The sequence below is a fragment of the Rutilus rutilus genome (assembly GCF_951802725.1).
Source record: "Rutilus rutilus genome assembly, chromosome: 7".
Lineage (NCBI taxonomy): Eukaryota > Metazoa > Chordata > Actinopteri > Cypriniformes > Leuciscidae > Rutilus > Rutilus rutilus.
Window position 1 is genome coordinate 27,884,911 of NC_140221.1, and position 16,495 is coordinate 27,901,405.

The 16,495-nt window shown below is 40.1% G+C and overlaps 1 protein-coding gene across 5 annotated transcripts in view; it reads left to right on the plus strand.

The window, feature by feature from the left end:
* Nucleotides 1–14,641, plus strand: part of dab2ipb (DAB2 interacting protein b) — a 163,274-nt gene extending 148,633 nt beyond the window's left edge. For all 5 annotated transcript variants that reach the window (XM_084413787.1, XM_084413789.1, XM_084413788.1 and 2 more), the window contains 6 exons: nucleotides 2,483–2,661; nucleotides 3,842–4,727; nucleotides 9,454–9,576; nucleotides 10,842–11,044; nucleotides 11,561–11,648; nucleotides 14,118–14,641. In XM_084413787.1, the coding sequence (XP_084269913.1) occupies nucleotides 2,483–2,661; nucleotides 3,842–4,727; nucleotides 9,454–9,576; nucleotides 10,842–11,044; nucleotides 11,561–11,648; nucleotides 14,118–14,285 (1,647 nt within the window). In that variant the 3' untranslated portion in view covers nucleotides 14,286–14,641. The remainder of the gene's footprint in view (nucleotides 1–2,482; nucleotides 2,662–3,841; nucleotides 4,728–9,453; nucleotides 9,577–10,841; nucleotides 11,045–11,560; nucleotides 11,649–14,117) is intronic.
* The last annotated feature ends 1,854 nt before the right edge of the window (nucleotides 14,642–16,495 follow it).

Here is a 16,495-nt window from a genome sequence, read left to right on the forward strand (position 1 = left end):
TCTGGCCCTGTCTAAGGTCCTCGGACCGAGACGGGCCAGGCCCTCCCACCTGTCTGGGTGTGGGCACAGATCTCAGCGGTATACAGGTTTTAAACGCCGCTGAGCGCACCTTCGCCTCTCTAAACTTTCAACCACCGCCTCCACGGAGGTGCCAAAAAGTTCAGAGGGTGAAACCAGCAAATCGAGGAGAAAGCCCTTCTCTTTCTCCCTGATGTCGGCCAGGTTCAGCCACAGATGTCTTCGACCGGCCGATCACAGCACCAGTCTGTTTAGTGGCCCAGAGAGCTAGATCTGTGGTGCGACGCAGCTCAGCAACCGCCTCAGGGGACAGCCCCGCCCCCTGGTCGAGATCCCCCAGCAGATCGGCCTGGTACGCCTGCAACACCGCCATGGTGCGCAGGGCAGAACCGGCCTGACCCGCTGACATATACGCTCTGCCATTCAAACGCGACGTTGTTTTCAATGGTTTGGATGGCAGGGTTGGAGCTCTCAGTGTCGATGTCCGCCCAGATGCAAGATGTCTAGCCCGCTGAAATGCGAAACAAGCCTGCTGATGTCGGTGGATACGGGCATTAATATGGGTTCTTCCATGCCCTCTCGATCTCAGTATGGAGATCGGGAAGGAATGGAAGGCTCACCTGAGCTGGTGGTTTATGGCTGGGAAGAAACCGATCGTCGAGTCTACCGCAAGCGATCTCTCCCTCAACGCGCCGCCATGGCAGCTGCAGTCTGCCCGCAGCGCGTTCTATAACACCAACCAGTTCAGCATACACAGGGCAGGGTGGCTGAGAGGATTCAGGACCACCCTCATCAACCATCTCCTGCTCATCCGGAAGAGCACTCGCTGCCAGACTAGGTGGGGAAAAATCATCATCCACCTGCAGCTCACCCTCGTCAGCTGCAGAGGGATTACACCCCTCTTAAGACGATCGGCGAGCTCCATCTGGGAACCCCATGATGCACGTCGCCGCTCTGCCTCAGCACGAGCGGGACCTGAGCAACGAGGTCCAGATGCTGAACCCTCCCCTCGAGAGAAGAGGGCCAGACGAGAGTGGAGCGTTTTCACAGAAAACCGCTCACAATTTGCATGGACAGCTCCCTCGAGAACTGCCTGTGCGTGCTCTTCCTCCAGACAGAAAACGCACAATTCATGTGTCACCCAGCGTCAAATACCTTGGACACGGGTCTGCACACTTCTGAAAGCACTCAGCCTTCTTACTGCATTTCATAATTACCTTTAGTTTGAAGCCCTTACAGACAAAATAGTCCCTGAAGACGACAAAGGTGATTGTCATGTTTGCAAGGCGCCCTTATATACATCCAGGTCAAACGTTAATGATTCGCGTTTTAATGATTCATGGGCTGTCGCCGGTCAATATGATTGCCGTTATTTGATAGTGATTTCAGACACCTGTCATGCCCGAGGCATTTCCCAATGCATCATCGACACAGTGTGAGTTCCCTTTCGAAAGGGAACAGTTGTGCAATATTCTTGTGGAAACCATGATACATTTTTTCAGGATATTTTGATAAATTGAAAGCACCATTTATTTGAAATAGATTTTATATAACAATGTAAATGTCTTTACTGTGATGTTTGTAATATTTAATGCATCTTTTCTGAATAAATGCATTGATTAAAAAAAAATCTTACTGACCGTAAACTTTTGAACAGTAGTTTAAATATGAGATGTACAAAATAAATTATGGCTTTAAAATTTTTTCATTTTACACAACTATTACACCGTGTCTACACTGGATGTGGCAGCTTGAGGCTATTTACACTGGAGGCAACAAAGCGACAGTTGCAAATCCATTTGTTCTTCATATCAGAATTAGTACGAGTTCTTAGTACATCAGAAATAGAAAGGGGCATAAGTTTACTGTCATCGATTTGTTGTGTCGTGTCATGTCAAGCCACACCGCATCCAGTGTAGGCAGAATCAAGGATAAAATAGGTTCTATCCGCTTTTGTCATGTCGCACCACTCGCATCTTGTGTAGACACAGTTACTCAAAACTCTTGAAAATACTTGAAAACGGGTAGTTTTGCAGTTCAGATTCATAGTAAGATACAGATATCAGTTATGGCTAAATATTGGTTGATTATTGGCCAATCTCTGATATAGCACTTTAGGAAGTAATTAGGTTCGATTTTTTATTTTTGAGTGACGGATGCACCATTTACAGTACATTTAAATCATTGCATGATGTTTTTTTTTTTATCCAACTTTAAATGAATTCAAGCTATAATGTACATTTTATCAGTAACCGTGTTCCCTAGGAATCAAACCTGTGACCTTGCCATTGTTAGTGCCATGCTCTACCAGTTCAGCTCCAGGAACTAATTTCTATGCAGTTATTGATGTTCTGTTATCTTCTACCAACTTTCTCAAGGGGGCTAATAGAGAGTCCTGCACAGATATAAGAGATCTTTGGGGTATTTGTTCATTTTCAATGGGATATTTCATCCATGTCCTTAGAGTGCTGCCTCCAAGCTGGGCCCATTACCTAGAATATTGAGGGACGTACATGGAGCGTTAACATACCCACCGAACGTACAGATGAATGTTCCCTCCGATCGTGTGCCCTCCCCTCCAGCCCCTGGATGCAGCATCTCCACTGGATTACAAAAGATGTCCATCGACAGTGACCTACCAGGGTAAGCCATTAATCAGATCCACTGCATCAAATTTGTTAACAACCTGTAAGCAATCAGAATCAAGTGTTTACATAATTGTAGATGGCTATGGAAAAAAACATGCTGTAGATGTCATGATGAATAGGTGTTCTGACAAATCAACCAATCATCTTAAAGCTCAGTGTTATATCAGGCAATGACACTGTAATTTTGAAGAGCATTGCCGTATTGCTTACGTACTCGTCGTTATCTGTCGCTTTCAGCCATTAAGACGTCCTCATTCCTGTTCTTAAGAGTGTGCCCTCACTTTATCCAGCAGACTGCTCTTCTAAAGAGAGCGGCTCATCTTTATCTGTCTAGCTCGCTGCTAATTCCCAACCGACATTCATGAGAGCCAGAGAGAATGAGAGGCCTGTAATTGTAGTTCACACACACACACACACACACACACACACACACACACACACACACACACACACATTCAGAGAAAGGGAAGATAAATATGTTGGGGGATCAAAAGAGATGGAGGCTGTGAGGAGAAAGCTTAGAGTGGAGCTTGTTGGTTGGTGTCTGGACGGAGAATATGATGAAATAAATTAGCATTTTTTGCAGATATCCAGACAATAAACAGTCTGAGTGGAAGTAAAGACAGAAAGGGACGCATAATAACCTTGCATTCTCTCTGATGTTTTATATCTGTCTAGAGCTGTCTAGTATGGCATTTATAAGTGTTTGAGAAAGAATTACGGTTTCTGTTTCTCAAACACTAGCTACTATATTAGGAGGGTCTAATGATTGTTCGAGATTGTGATGCTGTTCCAAAAGATAGGCAGCAAGATTATTCTGACTTCTAAGATACCGTCTCGGACAGCATCACATGCATCCTTGGCAGATACAATCTCAGAATGCACTGCTGTAAGCTCCATATAAAATCCAATACACAGATGACGTTTGCAAAATGTACTGAATTATGTCAATAAATAAGAATAACAATATGAACATTGTTCCTGAATAAGAACAACTAGGATACTGCCTTTGGGAGACAACAAGGCAGCATACTAAGATTCAGAACAAAGAGATAATGTGTTGTCTTCTTTAAATTGGTTGCTATTTGTGTACCGTTTCTCTGTCCTATACTGTGCATGTTTAATTATTCATTTTTCTCTTTCTGGTCCATGTCTCCATCTCTTCACTTTACTAGCCCGGCGGACTTCACTCGCCTCCCTTCCCCCACTCCTGAAAACAAAGACCTCTTCTTTGTCACACGCTCTTCCGGCCTCCAGGGCTCCCCTGCCCGCAGTTCTAGTTACTCTGAGGCCAATGAACCCGAGCTGGGCCTGGCCAACGGTGGCAAGAGCCTGTCCATGGTAGACCTCCAGGAAGCGGCCAGGGCGTTAGAACCCATCACCATCCCGGTAGGGATATCTTCAGAAGGTTTAGGTGAGGGTACCATGGTTCCCTGGAATGCACGGACTCCCCAAGGCAACATTGCCGGAGGCCCTACTCTTCACAGGCCAGGACAGACTCCCACTACCCCAGGAGCAGAAGGGGCCCCAGGCAGGCCTACACAGCTCTTGGCCCCACTGTCCTTTCAGAATCCAGTGTACCAGATGGCAGCAGGGTTGCCTGTATCAGCTAGAGGGAATGCGAGTGGGGATTCTGGGTCGGAGTGTCATAGCTCCGTCAGTTCCCATAGCAACAACGAAGAGGGTCTTGGAGGAACCAAGCACACCTTTCTTACCCAGGGGGCATCAGTGGGGGAGGAGTTTGTGAGGCGTTCAGGAGATTTCTCAAGACGACAATTATCGCTAACTGACGCTCAGCACGGAAACCAGCCTATGGTTCCACGACAGAGCAGCTCCGGTCCACATCGGCGTATTGACCAGCCCCCTCCACCCACACAGACTGCACCCAGAGGACGAACTCCACCCAACCTATTGAACTCCACCCCCTACCCACGGCCTTCTAATAACACTTTGATGTCATCATCACCAGATTGGCCTGGAAGTGGCGCAAGACTTCGACAGCAGAGCTCCTCCTCCAAAGGGGACAGTCCGGAAACGAAACATCGTGGACCACATAAACAAGTGCGTACATGTTTGCTAGCATTTAAAGTATTGTATGTGGAGTTAAAAATAGACACTATGCTAATAATTACACATTTCTTCATATGTTTTTTTTTTGGAACATTTAAAGTCACCATGAAATTTGACAGATCTTATTTTTTATCGAATATTGCAGTGTTTATTATAAATGATTTAGTTGTGCAGCTCATGATTATTTTTTTAATTCAAGAGTTATATTTACTCAAAAACATTAAGATCCCCTCTCCCTCGCAATGACATCTTTTGTCTGATGACATCTGCACCGGCACAAGTGCTGGGCAATAATCCCTCCACTCCAGCAACCTGACAGCAAAAATTAGCAAACAACAACAATCCAGTCAATCCAGGACAAAATCAAATGTGCGTCGCAATCCGCTAGTTAAGGCTGACATCAGTGTTTCCAGGTCCAAACGCTCTATCAGATGCCAAAAGCAAACAACAAATGGTACTAATATACACTCACTGTGTAAACTACCAAAAAAAGCATGATCCTAACCTTAATTTCCATAAGCAAAATCTCAGATGGACAGAAACAGCGATTCATCCTTTATAAATCGTCAAAATAGACTGCAGTGTACACAGTGTGGTATGAATAAACTGCTCATAAACGGTTGTTGAGATAGTATCCTCAATTGAAGTGAGCAGAGGCTTGAACCCTCTTACGTCACAACTTAACAAGTGGCTAGGAAAGAAAAGATGACCACAATTTCTGTTTCATGTAGACTTTTTAATCTGTCTGTGATCTGGATCATTTATTATATATCTTAATCTGAACTTAACCTAGAAGTATATCTTGCAGCAGGTCTGAGTTATTGATTCTAATAATAATCAAAGGTATAGCTTGCTACCAATCATCAGCCTTTCGAAATTCACTGTTGCCACAGGCAGTCATTTTTCTCAACAGTTTGACAGTGAAGTGGACATGAAGGGTATTTCCCTAATCCACAATGCATTGTTCTCTCTCTTGGGAATTGATTGATTTCCTGAAGTGATTGATGGAAGCGTGTCTATGGAAACCACATGTGCGCACACTTTTATTACATCGCAAAGCACCTCCAGGCTCTTTCTCTGACTGTGAAAGTCACATCTGTGGACTTCCTGTGATACTGTGGTTGATTATAGAATCCATTACATTATACGTTGACAGAAAGATTCACATCTTCCATAAGACTGAACTATTATTTTTATTACCTCATTGACAAAATTAGGTAAAAAGCCAGTTTGAAAGCTAATGACACAGGAAATGAGTAGCGGTGTTGATCGTCTCTTGACTCAGGTAAACTCTGCCTTTGTTCATAACCACTCCTCAAGCCCCTTGAAACCAAAGTAGCAGCAGATCTTTTCTTCCTTATTGGGACGTACATTCGAGTGAAATGGATTATCGAAAAATTTAAATGTATGGAGGGGACTTGATTCTATCCATTGGTTCAGTGGCGGCTCCAGGATTGTTTTCTTGCAAATGTTAAGAATAACAATTAAGTGCATCAATAACTTCAATTCCCTGTATTTATTGCATTGTACTTATTCATTTTTATTTTACCTTAAATTATACATTTAAGTGTGCAAAGTCATTAAACACAGTGTCAATTTCGCTGAACATCTTTATTATCGCATTATCAGCCCTTTAAATCAATAACGGTTTATTTGAACTTTTCGACATACACATAGACATACACTCACCTAAAGGATTATTAGGAACACCATACTAATACTGTGTTTGACCCCCTTTCGCCTTCAGAACTGCCTTAATTCTACGTGGCATTGATTCAACAAGGTGCTGAAAGCATTCTTTAGAAATGTTGGCCCATATTGATAGGATAGCATCTTGCAGTTGATGGAGATTTGTGGGATGCACATCCAGGGCACGAAGCTCCCGTTCCACCACATCCCAAAGATGCTCTATTGGGTTGAGATCTGGCGACTGTGGAGGCCATTTTAGTACAGTGAACTCATTGTCATGTTCAAGAAACCAATTTGAAATGATTCGAGCTTTGTGACATGGTGCATTATCCTGCTGGAAGTAGCCATCAGAGGATGGGTACATGGTGGTCATAAAGGGATGGACATGGTCAGAAACAATGCTCAGGTAGGCCGTGGCATTTAAACGATGCCCAATTGGCACTAAGGGGCCTAAAGTGTGCCAAGAAAACATCCCCCACACCATTACACCACCACCACCAGCCTGCACAGTGGTAACAAGGCATGATGGATCCATGTTCTCATTCTGTTTACGCCAAATTCTGACTCTACCATCTGAATGTCTCAGCAGAAATCGAGACTCATCAGACCAGGCAACATTTTTCCAGTCTTCAACTGTCCAATTTTGGTGAGCTCGTGCAAATTGTAGCCTCTTTTTGTAGTGGAGATGAGTGGTAACCGGTGGGGTCTTCTGCTGTTGTAGCCCATCCGCCTCAAGGTTGTGCGTGTTGTGGCTTCACAAATGCTTTGCTGCATACCTCGGTTGTAACGAGTGGTTATTTCAGTCAAAGTTGCTCTTCTATCAGCTTGAATCAGTCGGCCCATTCTCCTCTGACCTCTAGCATCAACAAGGCATTTTCGCCCACAGGACTGCCGCATACTGGATGTTTTTCCCTTTTCACATCATTCTTTGTGAATCCTAGAAATGGTTGTGCGTGAAAATCCCAGTAACTGAGCAGATTGTGAAATACTCAGACCGGCCCGTCTGGCACCAACAACCATGCCACGCTCAAAATTGCTTAAATCACCTTTCTTTCCCATTCTGACATTCAGTTTGGAGTTAAGGAGATTGTCTTGACCAGGACCACACCCCTAAATGTATTGAAGCAACTGCCATGTGATTGGTTGATTAGATAATTGCATTAATGAGAAATTGAACAGGTGTTCCTAATAATCCTTTAGGTGAGTGTATAGGGACTATGGGACTTGTCAAAGAGAAGTCTTGACATTTTGAATAAAAATAATGTGTTTATTATTTTCCCGCCAGCATTTTCTTTTCTTTTTTTTAAGTTGCCAGCCACCACCAGCATTTTTGATCATTTTCACAAAAGTTTCATGGCCCCCAGAATATTTTGTTGTATAAATATCTGAATATGCAATATATCAAAAGAATGAACAGACCCTCTGCTTTAAAAAAAGAAAAAATTCTAGATTGATGCGTTCCTTTTTAATCAACTCTTAAATGTGGGTAAGTTTCATTAAAAAAAGCAACATTTTGAGCAAAGAGCTGAAAAACATTTTTGTCAAAGACTACTGTACACCCAGATCGAATTCAGAACGATGATCAAAACACAGATGGAGTAGATCGAGTCCATCAACTCCCCTAAAGCTTGCACAGTCCTATAACTCAACCTGGGTCGACATTTCGTTCGGTAACATTAGGCAGTTTTGATTTATGTGCTGTTTGATGTTGATGATTGTGTTATTTTACTTATGCATGTGCTTACATATGATATCGCTTGTTTCTGCTTCTTCTTTGCCTAAGTTTTGATCAGGAGATTCGCTACTCTTTTAGAAGATGCGTAACAGTCAAAGATGCCAGTTTAACGCATTAGCATGAATGTTATAATGGAAGACAACATTTGCTCTTTTCCATCACCATAGGCTAGGGCGAACAAAGTGCAATAATTAATATTAAAATCTATATAATTTGACGTTTATAACGTGAGTGAATCTTCAAAAAGATAAGGGTAGCTACTCACCAATAGCAGATTACAAGTTATCTTCTGTGCTATTCCAAGATGTGTCTGAAGTCTGCGGTCTTTTGCTTCATATTTAATAGCGCTCCATTATGATCACTGTTGATGAGGAGCTTAATATGATCGCCATTCACTAATGCGTGCCACGTACCTGAGCGTGCAATTATAGGCACATTAAAACATTTATTAAACATTATTTAATTTTGTAGGTTTTTAATGACTTTTTATTTTTTATTTTTAATGAAAGTGACTGGAAAATCATTAGGAAATCCTTGAGGGGGCTATGCAGGTGCTAAGTATATTTCTGGTGGGACTATAACCTCAGCAAGCCCCGGCCTAGAGCCGCCACTGCGTCAGTTGTTGATTGGATGGAGACAGATCTTAATGTGAGCTTGAGAGAGATTGTAAGAAAGAGGAGGGGTTTAAGTGGATTGGAGAAATCTGTCACCAAAGAGTACTCTTGACATTTTGATTAAATATAATGAGGTCAAATCATTCACAATAAGAGGAATAAAATGCTTATATAAAACAGATTTTATTGTCATGGTGACTTTTCTTTAAAAGCAAATATTAATATCTTGCATAAGTTTGCTTCTTGAATAAATTTGTTTCAATATTTTTGCTAGAAAACGATACTTTTTTCGCAGTGTAATTTAAAGCTATGATTTTAAATCGAAGATATATTCCCTGAAAAAACATAAATGCTGATATAACAAAATTTTTTTTGAGGACTATAATAGAAATTGTGTGATGTCATCATAAACAGTTAGTATGAACCAAGAAAAATAGCCACTAAAATGACCTCTTATTTGTAATGTATTCTAACTCAGCACGTTATTATAGCTAATCATGTTCATATTTCATACATGTTCTTTCTATTCAGCCTTACGTCGTGCTAAGTGTCATCATGTCTGCTTGTCTATGTTGTCTGTTGGGAATGTGATGCCCCTGGCATGACTTCTTTGTGTGAGTGTGTATGTTTCATCTTCAGTTTATTCATGCATATGTGTGTTTGTGTGTGTGTCCCATAGGCCCCGTCCCCAGTGAACCCTAGTGCATTGGACCGCACTGCTGCCTGGTTGATGAATGTGCCATATATAGAGCAGGAGTCTGAGACGGAGCTTTGCAGAGATGAGCACACACAAGCTGAAAAGGTAACTGACCACCCACACACCATAGCAGCAGAGATGAGATTTCAACTCATGCAAACACTCTCTGGATAGGAAATGAATCATCATCCTGCAGTAATTTCACTAAGACAATAGGATTCTTTCAGTGTCAGTGATCCAACATTCAGCTCTGAGTTAGGTGTTTCTGAATGCATAGTTAAGGGTGAAATGTGTATTTTTTTTATGGTAAAATCCAAGTTTAATGAGCAGAAACTCTAAGTAAACCATCTGTAGGTTGACCTCCTTCTTTTTCAACAATGGCAGATTGGGAAGAGGTTGTAGGATTGTTTGCAATTCCGTTTGGTGCCACTAGTGGTGTGGTGCAGAAATTTCATAGTTCTTTGAATCAATTTATATGAGTGCTCCCAGACTTTTGTATGTGAGAGAGAGAGAAAGAGACATAATAGCCTGCTTCCTTTTTTGCGGTCCTCATTCCTTGTCCATCTGTCCATTCTTTCTGTCTCTTACATCTTGTCTGTTGTGGAACATAGGCAGTAACTCGGCTATTTAAATTTTTATATATATATATATACTCTTACAGTATTTATATATATTGTAATGAGCTTTTATTTAGATATTTTCATTTTCAATTTTAGTTTGTTTTAGTAATTTTGTTGTGCTTTTGTCATTTTGATTTTGATTTTTTTTAAATATTCATATTCAGGTTTAATTTATTTTATTTCAGTTGTAGTTTTGGTAATTTTTGTACTTAAGGTCATTTTTCCGCTTCATTTCAATTGCTGAAAACGATTTATAATTGTTTTAGTTAACAATAACATCACTGTGCCTCACAAATTTAGTCATCTCAGACTAAACTAATAATCGATTCCAACAGAGTTTGTCATCAGCATGTTGTAGACTTTCACAGCATTTATTAATCTGCATGTAAGTTAATGTTAATTTCTACATATATTAATACATTTTTGAACATTGCAAGTTGTATAAATTAACATTAGTTAATGTATTATGAATTAACATGAATTAACAATGAACAAAAGGATATTTATAAATTAGCGTGCTGTAAAAAAATGATGATTATGACACTTAATTGTTTAAAAAATTAAACCTGATTGTAAAAAGTTACCAATAGTCCACTTTTACAATAGTGTACAAAACACACACCACACCTAATGCCACATATAGGGTACAGGGATTTTTTTTCTTTGTATGACTCATGGCTCAACATTTAGTGCTGACTGCAGCTTATAATGACGCTCAACATGAAAGACATAAAGATCCATGTCTTGCAGTATCAGGCAGAGATCAGCGTGCTGCAGGAGCGGCTGCTTGTGTCGGTGCAGAGGCTGGAGGAATACGAGGCCCGGCTGAAGGGACAGGAGGAACAGGCGCAGAAGATGCTGCTGGAGTATCAGGCCCGGCTGGACGAGTCGGAGGAGAGATTGAGACGGCAACAGGAAGACAAAGATCTGCAGATGAAGGGCATCATAAGCAGGTTGGAGTTTGTATTATGAAGAGAGACTAAACCAGAAGAAAGGCAGGCAAAAACTTCCAGAGCACTCTGATTGGCTGATTACACTGTCAATATCAAGTTCACAACCGGTCCACAAATTGGCCTGAATGGGTAAAACTGGTGGAAATGGATGAACACAAATTCCCTTTTTCATATAGTCATCGAGTCAGATAAAAGGAAACTTAACTGACTGAGTTAGAGCATGAATTTACTTTGAACAAGTACAGAGAGGGCACTTTGCCTTTCAGAAGTCCACTACACGCCTCTGATGCTGAGTGTTATTTTGCTTTCAGCTGATAGTGTATTAGTGGCAATCTGAGAAGACGGAGAGCTTTTAGAGACTTTTAGCTTTCCTCAAGGCAGAATTTACTGAGAGCTGCTTTCCTCCAAGACTGATGTTATGGGGCAGCTATTTGTGGCCTTGAGCTCCAGATCAAAGACAGAATGGGAGGATATATGAAGCTGGACTGAGTGTGTGTTTGTTTTGTGTTGATGCAGGTTGATGTCTGTGGAGGAAGAGCTAAAGAAGGATCATTCTGATATGCAGGCAGTGGTTGACTCCAAACAAAAGATCATTGATGCGCAGGTATGTCTATACCAGACTTAAAAGCTAGTTCCCAAACTATTTTCTAAATGATTTAATTTTTGTATGTAGTATTTTATGTTAACCTTTCAATAAATCAAATTTTGGGTTGTCATCACACCAAAATTTCAGTAGCTGACACAATACCAGTAAACTTTCTTGATTCTTGATACTAATTTCTAATAATTAGTTGAATGAAGCATATTAATGAACCAAGAAATAAATAATTAGCGGTGAGTAGTTTTCTTGTCAACATCTCATCCTTCCTCTTCTCCCTGTCGTTCCTCTTTCCTTTTTCACTATCCTTGTATGTAAGATATAAAAAGGCAGAATTACTCAATTACACCACCGTTAAAAAGTTTGGGGTCTGTAAGGCTTTTTAATGTTTTTCAAAGAAGTTTCTTATGCTCACCAAGGCTGCATGTATTTAATTAAAATTCAGTAAATATTATTACAAGTAAATTTCTTCAGTGTCACACAATCCTTCAAAAATCATTCTAATATGCTGATTTGCTGCTCAAGAAATATTTCGTATTATTATCATTGTTAAAAACAGTTATGCTGCTTATTCTTTGATAAATAGAAAGTTCAAAAGAACAGCATTTATTTTTTAATACGTTTTTACTGTCACTTTTGATCAATGCATCCCTGCTGAATAAAAGTATTCATTTCTTTCAATCAAAATCTTACTGACCCCAAACATTTGAACGGTACTGCATATTTGGCAATTAGATTTCACAATCTCACAAACCCACTGTCGTTCAATAAAAACACTTAGGGAAACTATGCTGTATTTTTCTAAAGAAACAAATGTGAAATGTAAGTGTTGCTGACAGAATCTGCATCATTAATCATCATCATTCATGTTAATATTCACTGTCCCACAGTGAGGGCTGTAGAAATCTCTGTCAACTAAAATAATATTCCAAATCAGTATTCCTGATGTGTACCCGCTAAAATCTGAACAAAACAGACTTCCTAATACTATAATTCAAGGAAATATGCATATGTATTTTATGTATGTTTTCCAAGGAAACCAACTGGTTTGTTTCTTCTCCTTTTATGTACATGTGTCAGGAGAGAAACAAGCAATTAAACACTTGAGTTTGAGTGTCACCACAAATAACATCACAGCTGTGATTTGGTCACAGACATGAGCCAGATCGTCACAGGCGTGATGCTCCAACACAGTTTTATCACTGATTTACAATCAATTTTGCTTAGTAAAATGAATCACCAATCCCTTTTCCCAAAAAGTAGTTTAAAGGGGTCATATAATGCCATTTTTGTACAAGCTAATATGATTCTTTAGGGTCTAAATTAAAAGTTTGTATCATTTTACCTGGTCAAAAACAGCTCTGTTTTCAGCACGCCGTTTAAGTGCATGTGTCTTTAAATGATAATGAGCTTTGCTCACCCCGCCCCTCTGTTCTGTGCGTACACAGTTTGTAACACAATTACACAATAACCATAACGCGTTGTTCATTATAAACGTGGGATTATGAATTATATTGAGAACGTTGTACATAGAAAACCAGCTTTATACTGATCCTCGTTTGTAAAGCAGTCTGGTGTGTGAAATGATTCGTGCAAACATGAAAGCATTGACGTTGATCGTGGGGAATATTCCCTTCGAAAACAAACTCAGCCACTGCGTCTTCAGCGGTTCGGATTTAGGAACATCAAAATGACTGCTGTGTTCCTTATTACACCCAAGAACAGAACACCACAATCGATTAGACGCCATTCTGCTCATAGACAGTGCTCCAGCGTATCAACAATGACGCGCGGACTATGATAAAAGACAGCTCGCTCACGAGCGAGGGCGGGTCTGTGTTGAAATGCTGCTGTCAATCAACAATTGTGGGAGGGGCGTCCGACCGTGTGATGTCATATAAGAAGATTAAAAAAAGACCACTGGATGGATTTTTATCATTTTATGATGGTTGTGTACAGGCACTGCCAACACACTTTTCAGTACAATCAACTTGTAAAAGTGCATGTACCATTATATGACCCCTTTAAAAAAACTCAAAACATGTTTTCTTTGTACAAAATGATCAACATACAGCTGTTATTGAGCAACATGGGTGAACATGGTTTCTCAGCTATTCACATCGAGTGTTCAGAACTGTTGGCATTGCTTGGCTGGAGATTGACTAAACTGAATATCTTATGCATACTCATGTTCAGTAAATAAATGCATAATTATACACTCACTTTGGAGATCCTCATAATTCAGATACATAAATGTGCCATTGGCAGCAGAGCTAAACTTAATATGAGAACCTAAAAGCTGATGACCCCCGAAAAATCACTTGATCCGTCTCTCTCTGAGCTGGATTCATTGTTCACCAGGGCATGTTTATTTTCTTCCATTCTCTACTTGTTACCATCCAACAATCACTCTGTACCTGCTGAAATTGCCGGTGTTGGTATTTTCATAGGATTTACGATTTTCACTCTCTGCAGGAGAAACGGATAGCATCTCTGGACGCGGCTAACGCGAGGCTAATGAGCGCCCTGTCCCAGCTGAAAGAGCGCTACAGCGTGCAGACGAGGAACGGCATCTCTCCCACCAACCCCACCAAGCTGCAGATCACAGAAAACGGGGAGTTTCGCAACAGCTCCAACTGCTGAACACAATGAAGACAGAGGACATGAGCAGGTGTGCAGATATTCTGCAAGTGAACACTGAGAGAAATACTGCAGGTGAGGATACTGAACACCGACCTTCAACGGTTGGCAAAGCCATTGTTTGGAAATGTGGAGAAAGATCCACTGTAAACATCCGCCGGTGAGACTACTGTTCAAGTACTTCATGTTAGGACACACCACTAGACTTTCATTCGTGTTTCACTATTGCTAACTGTAAAATATAAAAGAAAAAAACAATACAGCTGACTTGGTGACATTATACAGATATTAGAACCTTCTAGTCTGCAAAAAAAGTCATTTTACATGCTTAAAAAAATAGGTGTTTTCATACAGCCTTTAAAAAAAGAAACTAGATTTTGTCCCATTTATTTATAGTGGTCTCTACTTTAATAAGAAACGACTGAAACTACAGAATGAGCAACTCCTCCATATCTTCACTTTCTGCTTCTGTTTCTCCCTACATAGTGCACTTTGTCTCTCCATCATGAGAAGCCTTAAAATGTTGCATCTGAAATATTTTTTGTTGGTTTGTTTTTACAGTTCAGATGAACATTATGATAGATTATAATGTGCATAGATTTGAAAAAAGTATATATTTTACATTCTCCATTCACAAGATTTCTGATTTTTAATCTTGACAAAAATGTTTCAACAATGTTTGTACCAAACATTACAAGTGTCATTTTGGGTCCATTTTTAGATATGCCAAGATTTTGAATTAGCACAAACTGCTCGGATGGAGCAGAGCGAATGTTTTAGACACTACAGTAGACCACGAGTTTAGTTTGAAGGTTTGAAAACTGCCTTGTTTAATCTCGTGTTTTCTTCCTACATTGTTTGGGAGAGTTTTGCTTTGAGTTTTTGAATTTCTCTTCATTGGTTTTTCTTGTTTCTCCTTTTTTTTTATCCTTTTTATTTCTTTTGTACGTGTGTTTATTTTTATGTGTTGCCTCATCGGTCCAAATTGCTGCACACTTTCATTTCGAGCATTTCGAGTTTGTATATTTTTGTATTTAATAATGTATGTGAGAACTCTTCTGCATTTATCATGTTCGGCACTGAGGTGCAGCATGGAGCTGCTGTTTTCCTTTAACTTGTTGGTCTTTGAGGAAGTTAGACACAAGACATGTCTAGATTTCGTTGCAAAAATATACAGAAACATATTAAGACAACCTGTCATGGGACATTTAAGATAGACATGTTATTTTTAAGGGAAAATGTCTATGGATATGAGCTCTGTGATGGAGTATTATGGGAATAGGTTAATATTATATATATATATATATATAAAGCAACGTTCACGGTTACTCTAGCGTGAATGACGGTGTTACATTTGTTGATTTGTGTCTGAAATGTGAGATCAGATTGAGAGGCAACAATCTAACAAGCACAAACCGCATCTGTCGCCCCAGCTTCTCAAATGCTTTGAAGACTATGCACTTTTCCCCTTTGTCGTGTCCACCTGGGTTTACTTCGCTCCATGAACATGTAGCAAACTCAAGGTGCTCATTGTTATTATTAATCCAGGGAAGCTCTGATTTGTCACTAGTTTTATTTGTAGCATTATCATTCGTAGCATTGTAGCCAAACGCTAAATCCTTCAACTCAAACAAAAGTGCAGATACAGTGTAAATGTCATTAGATTAACAATTGGACTGTGTTAGATATCTCAACCAATCACATGCTCTTTTGATGGCCTGGTAAAGTAGTTTTGCATGCACTAAATGCTTCAGCGCTGTCTGAATAAGGCAGATCAGTGTCTAGGGTCATTTAAAATGCATTTGATCAACTTTTAAACTCGGCTTGGGGCTCGTGTTGTTGCACAAAAGGGAACCAATATTTATTTTTCACAAGTTTTCTCTCATAGACGCGGCTGTCAACTTCTCCGTTTGTTCATGTTCTGCTTTTAATGAGGTCTGAGGTTTTGCAGAGTCATTATGTCTATTTTCATCCACATGGGACGCTACTAGGGAGTCAAAAAATAGTTCTTTAGAAAATTTAATAAAAAAAGTTTTTTGCTGTCGTCTCAGTTCTTTTCATCAGATGTGTCTTTATCTGGCTTCAGTTCAGTTCTCAAAGTTTAGGAAAGGTTTGCAAGTAAAACTATTTGCGCATCGTTTTTTTTTTTTTTTTTTTTTTCAAGCAGTCAATGTGAAATAGTAGCTATGTGAAATAAATGATATAAAGAGAAA